The sequence below is a fragment of the Nestor notabilis genome, unplaced genomic scaffold, assembly GCF_000696875.1.
Source record: "Nestor notabilis isolate BGI_N333 unplaced genomic scaffold, ASM69687v1 scaffold4428, whole genome shotgun sequence".
Lineage (NCBI taxonomy): Eukaryota > Metazoa > Chordata > Aves > Psittaciformes > Psittacidae > Nestor > Nestor notabilis.
In genome coordinates this window covers 48,548-62,321 of record NW_009938617.1, presented here as the reverse complement: position 1 = coordinate 62,321, position 13,774 = coordinate 48,548, and the positions used below count along the sequence as shown (strand labels likewise).

Genomic DNA, 13,774 nt, shown 5'->3' with positions numbered 1-13,774 from the left:
CCTAGATGGTGCTTTTTGGAAGCTCTTTCTGCCTGATGTCTGAGCTGTCCCGTCCTTGGAAAGCCACAGCCTGTAATAGAACTGTAGTTGCTCAAGCTGGTTTCTCCAACTGAGAGACTGCACAGAGCTGTGGCTTCAGACACCCAAAGGAATTGCTTTTTTCCTCTTTTCCCAAGGATGTGGGAAAGGAGAGAATTGTTCTGAAGCTGCTAAAAGCTGTAGCACTGTCTCCAGTTAAAATAGGAGCAACGAAGGCCATTCCTGATGGGTTAGACAAGGACAGGCGATGGGTCTGCACGTATCACACCACTGCACAAACACTGTCTGATCAGTGGTTTCCCATTTCAGACCCCTGTGTCCTGTTCATGTACCAGGCAGCTTGAACCCACAGTAATGTTGTGATCACTCATTCCCAGGAACAAGTCCTCAGTCATCCATCAAAATCCCCTGTACTCCCGCAGCAGCAGGAGGGTGCCCGCACGAGCATGCTCTCTACCTCAAGGCCTTTTTGGCATTTCCATCATCTTTTATGAACAGTGACCAAGAAAGCCACATGGATCAAACCAGCTTTTCTAGGGAATTTCTTTCACTGTTGTGATAAAGGAATGCTTTGTTTTTATGAAAAGATTATTTATACAGGTCAGCTTCTGCAGGCAGAAGGAAAGTCCCTGGCTTGAGGAGATTATGAGGTAGTTGGGACAAAATAGAGTGCAAAGACCACAGTTTGAGAGAGAAGTAAATATTGAAGTATAACTAAAAGGAAGAAGGAAGTGTCTAGACAAGAAGACGGTGGCAAGTCATGTACTGTCTGGAGCCATTAATTTATTTGTGCTTTTAAGGAGGTATTTTGCACCTCTGTGGCTCAATATACCCCATCCCTGGCAGTGTTCAAAGCCAGGTTGGACACAGGGGCTTTGAGCAACCTGCTTTAGTGGAAGGTGTCCCTGCCCGTGGCAGGGGGTTGGAACTGGATGAGCTTTAAGGTCCCTTCCAACCCAAATCGTTCTATGATTCTATGATATATAAGTGGGAGCAGAACAGGAAAATACTTATTCATATTTCATACATTAGGACCTCTTTGTGTGCCCTCGGTTTCTGCAGCAAGCGCACCCTGACAGTCCCACTGACCAGGATGCAGCTCTTCTTTTACATTGTGCACTACTAAGACTCCTGAAATGTTGCACAAACTTTCAAGCAGTTGAATCTCAACACAGCACGGAACAAGACTTGTAGGTACAGTGAACACATACGAAGAATAAGTTGATTTTAAGAAGACCATGCAGGAGCCTCCCAGAAGAGCTGAGTGCAGAGTCTAGGGTGCTGCCTCCATCCCCTGGGCTGGGCTGCAGCACCTCCAGCAACATGTCCCTGCCCCTGCGTGAGCTCAACGGCATTGCTTATGCAGCCACCCATGCTTTGTGTGTCAGCTTGTTTCATGCAAGTGTTAAAAGGCCTCTGAAATGAATCATTGCTACTCCTCCTCTTTGCAGAAGTCGTAACAGTAAAGTTCTATCAAGTACTGAAAAAGCAGTGTTGTTGAACATCCCCCAGTAAACTCTACACAAAGTTTTCTTGGCTTCCTTTTAAGAGTGGCAAAAGGTTGACCCCTCAAAGAGAGACAGTAGATTTTGGCTCCCTAATAATGTTCTCCATAAGAAATGGGTCCATTATTGATACATGAGTAAAATGTAACCAGGGTGAGACTTTATTCTGTCAGAACCCCTGTGCATCTATGATCTTTTTACAAGAGCATGTAGTGACAGGACAAGGGGGAATGGTTTTAAACTGAAAGAGGGAAGATTTAGATTAGATATAAGGAAGAAGTTCTTCCCTGTGAGGGTGCTGAGGCGCTGGCACAGGGTGCCCAGAGAAGCTGTGGCTGCCCCATCCCTGGCAGTGTTCAAGGCCAGGTTGGACACAGGGGCTTGGAGCAACCTGCTCTAGTGGAAGGTGTCCCTGCCCGTGGCAAGGGGTTGGGACTGGATGAGCTTTGAGGTCCCTTCCAACCCAAACCAGTCTGTGACTCTATGATTCTATGATATGCACAAGTCCACTCTGGAGTGACCCCTTCAACAGGCTCCGGCACAGGCTTACAGGATTCCAAATGTCCAGTTGTGCTCCTGGTCATGTAACTCGAATTCTAGAAAGGTGTCAGGGTTCTTTTGGGGTTCTTGGGGGGTTTTATTGTTTTCTTTTTGTAAATCTAAACACAAAACTGGCACTCAGCAATTTCCAATGGACAAGATACAGGGTATATGTATAGGAATAGTGGAGGAAACTACGCTGCCAGCTGCGGTGTGAGGTGGGCAACTGTGACAGCCTTCTTTCATCTTAAATCACAGAAAATACTCTGTCCTTGCCTTGTCACCACATTCTTACCTGGTTGCGAAAAGGACCAGGCACTGGGAGGCACTGAGAGCCACAGTGCTCTCCTTTCTGCTTGTTTAGGAAACAAATGATTTTAAGTGTACTTAGAAATCATCTAAGAAAAAAAAAATCTAACGTTTTCTCTTTTTTAAGGAAAAAATAGAACTGATTATTTAAGCTCACGGCGCTATGAGGAGTATAAAGTACTTTGCTTTTAAGATCAGAGTAAAAAGGGACTTCAGGAAGCGAGCACCCCCGCTCCGCAGAGCCGCGCTGCCTTGGGGCGCAGCCCCCAGCAGATGGCAATGCAGGAAAACCTGTAGCCCGTCCGGCAAGGCAAGAGCAGGGGCCGAGATCACCGTTCTTGGGAATAAACATCGCCTTAGAAACCCTGCTCGGTAATTTTAACCTGTTCTGCAAGGGAACGAATCGTTTCCACTGACAGCAAATCTTTTGTTCTTAAAGTGTAGGATTTGAACTTACAGGCCTGTGGCAATCGGTTGGGTGATCCATACCCAAAACCTTAGGGGAGACCTGTGAAGATTGTAGAATCACAGAATCATTTAGCTTGGAAATGACCTTTAGAATCATGGAGTCTAAATTCTAACCCAGCACTGCCGAGTCCACCATTAAACCATGCCCCTGAGCACCACATCTACATGTCTTAAATACCCCCAGGGACAGTGACTCAACCACTGCCCTGGGCAGCCTGTTCCAATGCTTGATGGCCCTTTCACGGAAGAAATTTGTTCCTAATATCAAATCTAAACCTTTCCTGGTGCATCTTGAGGCCATTTCCTCTCATCCTATCACTTTTTACGTGGGAGAAGAGACCCACCCACACCTCCCTACAACCTCCCATCTGTTGTAGAGAGCAACGAGGTCTCCCCTGAGCCTCCTTTTCTCCAAAAGATATCCATGGGGTTTTCAGCAAGCAGTGGTGGAAATTACAATTTCTGTATACATACCCACACATACACACATATAAATATATGTCTGATGCCCCAGGAATGTAATTGGGGAAGGTTATATTTTTATATATATAGATAGATATATGTACACAAACACGCATATCTGAATACATATATAGTTATAAAATGTCACTTATCAACTCTGGTTAAAACATGTTCTGCCATATTCTCTTGTCCTTGCATCTTTTATGTGCAAGGCCACACTATTTCCAGGCTGGGAACATCTAAACAGAATCTTTAACATGATCAATCTTGCAATAAAATAAGCTAAGAGATGTTATTTGAAGGAAGCGTTCTCGAGCATCACATCAAGGGAACTACTTTTAATGACAGTTAAAAGGAGAACACATCTCTCTGAGAAAGCAGTGAAGATGGAGGTGTTTTCCAAGCAGAGCAACTCACTGCTTTTCCTGTGCTTGCAGAGGAAAATGGATGTAGTAAAACTCTCAGGAAAACACAGGAGCATTAGAAGTCTGTAGTGGCACACTTTGTCTTTTACCAGAACACCCTCCCACCGAAAACAACCCTAAAATGAATAAAACAGCCTCTAAAAGCAGAAGAAAAACCAACATAAAGCCCCTCGAATCTCTTAAGTGAATCAAACGAGCATTGGAAAGTGTGTGGGCTGGTGAACAAATTAATGAAACAGCTTGATTATTAAGCTTGCACAAAAAAGCTGGTGAAAAACCTTCTTTTTTGCATCGTATTAAAACTGAACTGACTGCACCTGGCAGAGAAGTGGATCTTTCTTGAAAGGCCAACCAGGGTGAACTGAGTTCCCAAACTGCTGCCACGGGCACTGTAACCACAGGGTGGTTAAAGTGGCTTCAGAGCAAATGATGGGAACACTGAGAAATCCACGTGTGTAAACACAGCATAAGTTTACTTACGACAAACAAGGAATCCCAATTATCTACACGTAATATGATTTCTCTCAGCTCCACATGCTCATACCACTGCTTGGACTCTTTTAAATGGTGCAAGAAAACCCTGTTTGTGGTGCTTAGGAAAATAAATGCCTGTGTGCAAAAATACACTATAATGTCTCCAAAAGGATCACACATAACTGGCCTCTAAGGGCATGGGAATAGAATCACAGAATGGTTTGGGTTGAAAAGGACCTTACGATCATCCAGTTCCAACTCCCTGCCACGGGCAGGGACACCTCGCACTAAACCATGTCACCCAAGGCTCTGTCCAACCTGGCCTTGAACACTGCCAGGGATGGAGCATTCACCACTTCTTTGGGCAACCTTGTTCCAGTGCCTCAGCACCCTCACTGTGAAGAACTTCTTCCTTATATACTTTATACTTCAATACTGATCCATGTTCTGGACATACTGCTTAGAAAAGCAGCAGTTCTTACTGTTTCAGAACCACCAGCTTATTTCAGACATGTCTGTATTATATTGAGTCGTACTGTGGCAACAGCAGGGTTAAACAGTTCCAGAGCAGTAACAAAAAGCTGTAAGTAGTGGAGATTTACCTCTGTATAACATGTGAACAGCGTGGCCAATACTGAAATAATACAAGTTTTCTCTAAAAGAGGATTGGTGATGTATAGGACGGTTATAAGAATAAAGTGCAGAAAAGAAAGAGTTACAATAGCGCCTATAAGTAAAGATAATAAATCAGTTTTGATTAGAGAGGTAATTTGTCCATAAAATAAAAGGATCTTCAGGGGAAAATATCACGCATTAAATGATCTTGAGCGTAACAGTGAAAAACACAAGAAACAAAAGATGAATTCAGACTGGAAACCAGGCACATATTTTAGCAGTGAGGAAAGAGATTCTCTGTCTCCTGATGATGTTTTCCTAACAGATGTGCTCTACCCAAACAACGCTGGGTTGTAAATAGTTTTGAGACTCGACATCTGAAATCAGGGCACGGGAGATCTACCACTCCTGGCTCTTTGGAAAGCCTTAAGTTACTCAGAAGAATTGTTACACAAAGCAGAGGTGGCAGGACATGAAAAACCTGGTGACTCCGGCAGTAAATGTTCAAGACGGAGCCTTGGCTACTCCTGCTGTGAAGTTGTCAGTAGATCCTGGAGAAAGGATGGAATGGAGGGAGAGCCTAGATAGTTTAGTCTTAGAATCATAGATTCCCAGGTTGAGAGGGACCTCCAGGATCATCTGCTCCAACCCAGTATCACCTTCAATTGAGCGTGAGACTTTCTGGAGGATCCCAAAGCTCTATTTTGCTGCTTTCAACATGCAACCAGGCCCTCATCTTTATCCCAGCTGCTAGAACAATTCTGATGGCTTAATTTTTCTTCTGGGGTGAAATAATGAAAATAATGATTCATTTTAGACTTGCTGGATCCTGGACAGAGGTGTTATTTTGCAATAATAGCTTTTATTATTATTGCAAAACACCACAATAGAAGTGTTGGCTTTGTTGGCCCCAGAATGGTACCAGCATTCTGATTTCTTTTCATGCTGTTCTTGGAAATACAAGGTGTGGAGGGAAAGAATTAAGCCAAATACCTCATTCAGATCAAGATTTAATTCAGCATCTCATCGTCACACACAGAGATCACAGCCTATGTTATTTATGGTTTCCTGATGCAAAGAACCCAGTCATTATCCTTTGCTAATTGGTGTAGAATAAAAGAGGTATTTCTGGATACAGCAACCGCTAATCCTACTTCAATGAGGAATTCTTAATTTTACCTCCTCGGCGGAGGGCTCCACACAGAGAGACAGGGAGTATGTTTTGGCCAAGGGTAGGATAATTTCTGTCTTAACAGGGCAGGCGACATTCTTCCCAAGTATTATAGAAACTAAGACAAGTAAGGTGTGTCTAAGAAGGTCTGTTATTCACTGAAGGAGCAAACCAGCAATTCAGCTGTAGCTCCTGTGCTTTTTTCTATACCTAGTAGTTAAACTGAATTACTTACCTCTCCTATAAACACAGCACCCTCTTTATTCGCTGGTTTTTGAAGTAGGATAATGCATCACTGAAGCCCAAGAGCTGGCAGTGGATACGACAGCGAAATTCAAAGTAAACAGACACACAAAGTCTGGATCATCAGAGCTTATGTGTATCTGAGATCAACATTTACAAAGTGCTCCTGCAGAAAAACAAAACCCCAACAGATTTGCGTCAGCAACATCAGTTCCCATCTATTCTTCACTGTTGTACCATCTCAGGTGGTGAGGTCACACACTTGCTGGTATTCATCCCACTCCAGGCCTGCTGCTCCTGGAGCTGGCTGGGTCTCTGTTTCCCCCATGCAGGTTAACAGTGCTGCTGCTCTAGACACCGTCTGCACCCAGAGGATGGTCAAGCTCCAAATGCTCTGAGGGCAACATCCATTTACAGTCAAGCCTGTTCTGCTCAAGCCTCATGCTGACCCCTCTACAAGGGCATGTAGTGACGGGATAAGGGGAATGGCTTTAAACTGACAGGGGGGAGACTGAGATTAGATATAAAGAAGAAGCTCTTCCCTGTGAGGGTGCTGAGGCGCTGGCACAGGGTGCCCAGAGAAGCTGTGGCTGCCCCATCCCTGGCAGTGTTCAAGGCCAGGTTGGACACAGGGGCTTGGAGCAACCTGCTCTAATGGAAGGTGTCCCTGCCCGTGGCAGGGGGGTGGAACTGGATGAGCTTTAAGGTCCCTTCCAACCCAAACTATTCTAGGATTCTTATGCCATGATCGTTATGGAGAAACAGCCTCTTCTCCCACACCACATAACAAACCAGCTTATCCTGGGGAACCACGCAGTCTTCCAACATGAGGAGGGACAACAACAAGCAGACGGTGGTTTCAAACCTGCCTGTTGGGTTTTCACCCTCCTGCCCAGCAGTTCCTGTCAGAGGGGAGAGCACTGGGGCAACGAGCCTGGTTCCAGCCGAGGAGTTCGCTGGGGACTACAGCACAACACAGGGCGATCGTGTACCTGAAACAATGTGGAGCCCGATGTAGGGTTTTCCTTAATGACTGCATCCAGGACAACCTGAGCATTCCTGAGACCAATCCCTCCCTGATTCCCTTCAATATTTAGTAAAATATTTCTATGGCTTGAGTCCTTAAAGCTGCTCCTTCAAGCAGAGGCGACATCTCCACATGGGGCACACATGTACACACTGGAGAGCTTCCCACAGCTCTGGTCTTGGCTCTTCTGAGTGATTTGTCTTGCTGTGGCTTACGAAGAAAGAAGAGGAAATTGTCGACTGATTTTATTATCTGTTTATTTCCTTTTGGGGAACTTGTCTATACGATCCCTCTTAATCTCCATGGGTGGGAACCAAAATATTTAAGTTAGTTAATGATCTTTTTGTCCTAAAGTGAATAGAGTTTATAATTTTTCTCTCCTCATTCTTCCTTCTGGCTCCATCAGGAAAAAGTCCTGGCTGGGAACTCTGATGAGCTCCCTGGGAAAATCTGCTCCTCTGCTCTGAGGGGTAGATAAAACACTTCCTTGAGGAATGCAGAAATAAACCTTAATGCTATGGGATAGGAAGTAGGGTCAGAGGAGTAGGTACAGAGGTAGGTTTCAGCCCCTTGGGTATTATCCCCCACTTACCCAACTTTGGTTTTCCACACTAATTTGGGAATAAAGGAAATGTTTTATCCTGAGCTAGCTGGGCTGGGAAGGGATTTCTGCTCCACTCCACTGAGCAGCTCAGCGCTCCCTCTGCTCCAGCTCCAGTGTAAGAGGAACAGACGTGAACAAGTAGGGCTCTACTCCAGCCTCCAGCCATGCAGCACCAGGCCCCTTTGTAGCCCCCACTCCTTTCTCCTGGTAGCAGCACCATGCATGGGTTGCATTTCTCTGTTTCAAGGACGCAGCACATGGGAGGCTCAAAGCCTTCCATGATCACAGTGTAGAATGACTCTTTCAGGTGAGGTCCTAATGAAGAGCTGAACAAACTAGTGCTCAGTCTCGTTTGTTAGTCCACTCCTCAAGGCTACCTGGGGCTTTATTATGGTGTAATACTCCAGCAGTCTTTAGAGGTACTCGGGAGCCACTGTGCTGCTTGATATAGTACACCTTCTAGGACAGGAGGCTGAGCAAATCATAGAATCCCAGCCTGGTTTGTGTTGGAACATTAAAGCCCCTCCAGCTCCAACCCCTGCCACGGGCAGGGACACCTTCCACTGGAGCAGGTTGCTCCAAGCCCCTGTGTCCAACCTGCCCTTGAACACTGCCAGGGATGGGGCAGCCACAGCTTCTCTGGGCACCCTGTGCCAGCGCCTCAGCACCCTCACAGGGAAGAGCTTCTGCCCAAGAGCTCATCTCAATCTCCCCTCTGGCAGGTTAAAGCCATTCCCCTTGTCCTGTCCCTACATCCCTTGTCCCAAGCCCCTCTCCAGGTTCCCTGCAGCCCCTTTAGGCACTGGAGCTGCTCTAAGGTCTCCCCTTCAGGAGCCTTCTCTTCTCCAGGCTGAACCAGCCCAGCTCTCTCAGCCTGGCTCCAGAGCAGAGCTGCTCCAGCCCTGATCAGACTTGATCAACTACCCTGTTGATCTGTGCTGGGGTTTATTTGGTGCTCCAATGTGGAAAGCACGGAACTAGGCAGCTGGGACAGCACATTGTCACTAAACCTGGCCTTGCTGTTAAAGGTGCAGATTGTACCAAACACCAGAAAGTCACACCACAGAAAACTCGCTCTCCACAGCCGGGCAAACAACAGAGAAACAGCCTCAAGGTGGAGCGTGCTGGAGAATGCAACCAAGAACTCTGGCCTGAGGAGTGCAAGACTGAAGCAGGAAGCCCCAAAGGCCCGTTAGGCTGCTGCTGGGATAGGGTGTTCATCCTGCTGCAGGCTCCAGGACACAGCAAGGAGAAACAACGTGTTGAGCAGAGCCTGACACCTTGCTGCAAAACATGGAAAACCAGGACGGAAGAGATTCGGAGAGTGATTTTGTTATAGCAAGTGACCTCCATGTGCTACAGGACACCCAATGCACAGAACCACAGTGTAGCCTCAAATCAGGCCCAGACAGACGTGTCTGGTGTGTCTCCCAACCCACTCTGCTCAGGCTACCTGATAGAGAAAAGAAGGAAGTCAAAGTACTACTTCTTTTTCCTCAACAGTCCTCTGTTAAGCATGGTCAGTGGCTTCTTTGTTGACTACCAACTGGACATAATTTTCTCATTCTTCCCGTTCTAAATAATCTTTTTTCCCCAAGAATTAATCTTATTAATGAGCAGAAAAGGACATGCTTGTATTAAAAAATCCCAACCCCAAACTATACCAGCCCATCAGCCTTTAAAGATTCCTGCAAAATGTCTTGCCCAAGCATGGTATCAACTTCACTACTTCCTACCTACAAAATGTGACTGCAACATCTGGAACCCTTCTCAGTCTGGTAGATAATGGAATACTTCAAACTGGAAGAGGTATGGAAGAGCCCCATGGTATCATGAACCAGGATCATTTGTACCAGTACGAAAGGCTATCAGCACATCTCTCTTCGTTTGCCATACTGGAGAAGCATTTAGAGCAGGGGTTTGGACCGCAACAAACAGGAGGAGAGATGAAGGCAATTCTCAACCTCTATGTAACTGTGGAAATCAGACAAACCTCTCCTGACCACAACTGGGACAAACTGTTGCCTTCAACCAGGAACACCACAACCAAAATCCCCAGCCTCAAGCCTGATTTTGTTAGATGGCTTGGCAGGACTGAAAAAACATCACAGTGAAGGACATGGTTCATTTCCAGCTCAGCCAGATTTGAAAGGAGGTAGGCTCTATGCCAGTAATCAACCTCTTCCATGTCAAAAGCAAGTCCTTCATTGTACAGGCCATAACTTGTGCCTTTGAGGAAATAAACAGATTGTCTTTTGTCTTCCACCTCAGCACACTGCCAGGCATTTAGATGCTGCAGGTTATCCATAAAAAAGCCAAGGAATCTCAGCTAAAGGAAGCAACAGCCACTCTTTGGTTGATATGAAGCACAGGCATCTCTGGTAACACACCAAGACATGTAAGTGGCAGAAGCAGATTAGCTTCTATCTGGCAGGTTGTGGCTCTATTTGTTTCCCCATCCTGTGTTTTATGAGCTTACTGCTGTGCTAGATGTTGCTAGAATGAGACAGGCTTAACAGGATCTCTGCCCAAACTTTCCACTGTTGAGGAAAGCTTCTGTAACCTCTGTAACCCTTCTTCACCTCCAGTGTTACACAAACCATGCTCTCAAAGTCCTGTTCTTGGCATAACCACAGGTGGAATAGTTCTGGAAGTGGTGTTTACAGGCAATACAAGATTGTACTCAGTAGGAGTCACACACTGCTTTTGGTTCACTGTCTGAAACCACCCATGGTGCAAGTTATGAGCTGACACCTCCCTTGGGCTGGGAGCTCAAGGCTGCAGAAAGCAGCCAGGGAATGCAAGCCAGAACCCCAAGCCACACTGAAGCAGTCTGTCCTTGCTGCCACTTCCAAACCTTATAAAGCTGGAAGGCTTCTAAAGCCATGTCAGGGCAAGCTCAAGGATGAAGCCAGGCTAGAGGTGCATGTACTGGGACAGTGAACAGGGGCCAGCCAGGAGGCTGCAGCTGCCTGTGTCAAACAGCTCTCACTAAGTCAGAACAAGCTGGCTGACTGCAGGTCCCTGAAGCAAGCACTCGTGGCTAACCAGCAGCCAAAGCTCCCCTCTGCTCCTTCGGGAACACCTCCTTTGCGACACCATCAGGGGCTCAGAGCTCACACTGGCACCCATCCCTGTGAAGTGACATCCTTCATCAAAACAACTGCTCTCCTCCCTTCCCAAGCTATTCGTTTTGGGAACATGGGTTTCACTACCACTCTGCTTAGGCCACAGAAAGCAAAAAGGGCTGAAATCTGAGGAAGCCACAGCTTTAACTAGTACTTAAGAGAAGCAAAAGCAACGATTTCCATACCCTACAATTGTTGTGCAGTTCCCACACATTTCCTCAGGGCTGATAACAAATCTACCCTTTCTTCCCTCCTTTGGCCTTCTATGCTTTCCTGTGAAGTAGGGAAAAGCAAGGTTGCATCCTCAGTTACCCCTGACGGTAACGGTCTGCCTAAACAAAACCGATGCTATTCCACTTGAGTTTCAGCAATACTGATCCCCAGGGTGATGGCCTCTCCCCTTGGGAGTTGAGGAAGCTTCAACTCTTGCCCCAGGCTGAAGGAATAGATGAGACACTGCTTAACTGACCGTCAATTACTCCAGCTACTGATGCAAGTTCTGCCAACACCTACTCTTGGCACATTGCTCTTGTTCTAAGGAAGCACTAAATCTGCCACTGCAGAAAACGCTGAGGGAGACAGACCCCTCCAGCAGTAAGTGCAGGCAGAAGCTGGGGGCTCTGCAGTGTTCCTGAGACACTGACCCTTCAAAACAGGCATGCTTCCATGGAACCTTTTCAGACATAGCTCACTGGAAATGCCACTGTAGTTACAGTTTCAGAGCAGCAGGTTCATGAACTGATTGTATCTGTGATCTCTGGGTGTTGAGCAGGAATGGAGTTACTTGTCAGCACACTATAAAGCACTGGGCCACGCATCAAAACCTTGCACCCAACACCTCCCACAGCACAAAGTGTTCAGGACATTAGGCAAGCTTCTAGGAAGTGACAGAAAAAGATACTTGATTGGGAGTGGTCTGTTTGTATATGAAAAGTCTAAACCAAAAATAGTTATTTGATATAATGCTCAAGGACTGACTGAGAAGCAAGAACATGTAGAAGTAGGGTGATGGTTTGGTGTTTGTGTTGTATCTTTCCATCTTGCAGAACATAAGGAACAACAGTTGGAAGCTGTGCTCCTTTGAAGAGAGACCCTTACAGAAGAGCTGATTTCCCACATTTAAATACAAAGCAGCTTTCTAATTTTATATAATCAAGAAATGGAAAACAATTTTTATTAACATGTTTTACATTTACAATCTTTTATTAGCTAATCGACATCAACATGCAAAAATAAGCGCTAAATACAAACCTCTACAATATGGTTTTGTTTAAACTACAATGGTTTAATTCTGTTTGAAAAGTCATAAGGATGTGTTCTGTAGTTGTTAAAATTGAACTATTAGTTTCAGTAATGAAGACTATTTAGACCCTAAAATTATGTAATCATCCTGCAAGGCATCTTCAGAAACTTTGCCCAACACTTAATACCAGCTCATTTTCATGTGAGTACATTCTCAAAGCAAGAAATAAGGCAGTAGCACTAATGATTTCATATTGAACCCTATGCACATAACTAATAACTTTAGAAGGACTTTAACACTATGGTAGACTGGAAAAAGAACATTTAAACAAGCATTGGGTTTTGCCTGAAATGTTCTCGGTTCCTCTTGATACTTATGCAACCTCCTTAAAAGATTTGGGTTTGGAAAAAGCCTCTGCACTCCTTCAAACCAGTCCCTAGCTGATCCTCCAGAGAAGCCACTCCTGCATCAAAGACATGAGTATCTTCCCATGGAAATAAGTTACAGAATTCATGTTCAGGAGAACTTCACGAGAGGATCATAAAGAAGGCAAAGAGGAGCTTCAAGGAGAACATATTGGTAGTACTGAAATCTCTGCTAACAAAAGGGTCGTGGACAATTGTGAAAAAGAGGGAAGAAAAACGGATTTAATTTCAACTTTGTTGTAACTTTTCCCCCAGTGCAAGTGTCCATCTTGAAAGAAATTTATCCTTTAAAGAAGATGAAAGTACTTTTGAGAAGAGTCCAATTTTTGACCTTATGTTACAAAACCTTAACAATCAAAATTCGTTTTTGTTTTTATTCAAGTACAAACTTAAGCCATAATTCCTCTCTTTTGTTTTTTTCCTGTTTTGCTTTTAAAGAGTGTTTATTGTTGCTTATTGATCTTTGGTCGCAAGAAACAAGAATGCCACCGACAGGTCTGATCCCCAAGGTGGCAGGTTTTGCTTCTTTGCCACACATTAAGGCCCCCCCCTGTACAGGGTATGCCAATATACACTGTGTCAAAATTCCAGCGGCACTTCATCAGGAGTTGTATGGACCTACATGATGTAGACTTTCTCAGCTTGTGAGAAGTTGAAGACTTCTTTGGTTCTTGGGCAAATTACTTTGTCGTCTTGACGAATAGAAAGCAGAGACTGAAAAAGAGGGAAATGGACAGGTAATATTCACACTAATAACTCAAAGCATTATTTAACTGTTAAGTAAAAACTTCTGAAATGAGAAATATGATGTTATAGGCTGTGGTCAAGATACCTTTGCCCACAAAAGTTACTTAGTCTATATTATGATCTTTAAGGTCCCTTCCAACCCAAACCACTCTGATTTTATGATTATCACTCTCCACAGGAAAAGATTTCCAATACCATTTGATTTCATGCTGTAAGTCCATATTATTCAGCCATTAGCTTCTGTAAAGAACAATGTAAGCACATCAGTCTTCTAACAACTCCTGCAAGAAGTTTTCTTCTGTTGTTGCAGAAGAACCTTCTGGCTTTCTGACTGCTCTTTATAAGCTCT

At 45.0% G+C, this 13,774-nt stretch overlaps 1 protein-coding gene across 3 annotated transcripts in view; it reads right to left on the bottom strand.

Moving 5' to 3' along the window:
• Positions 1-12,186: 12,186 nt before the first annotated feature.
• The window catches only part of MAEA (macrophage erythroblast attacher), a 35,999-nt gene continuing 34,411 nt past the window's right edge, over positions 12,187-13,774 (bottom strand). For all 3 annotated transcript variants that reach the window (XM_010019412.1, XM_010019413.1, XM_010019414.1), the window contains one exon: positions 12,187-13,392. In XM_010019412.1, the coding sequence (XP_010017714.1) occupies positions 13,297-13,392 (96 nt within the window). In that variant the 3' untranslated portion in view covers positions 12,187-13,296. The remainder of the gene's footprint in view (positions 13,393-13,774) is intronic.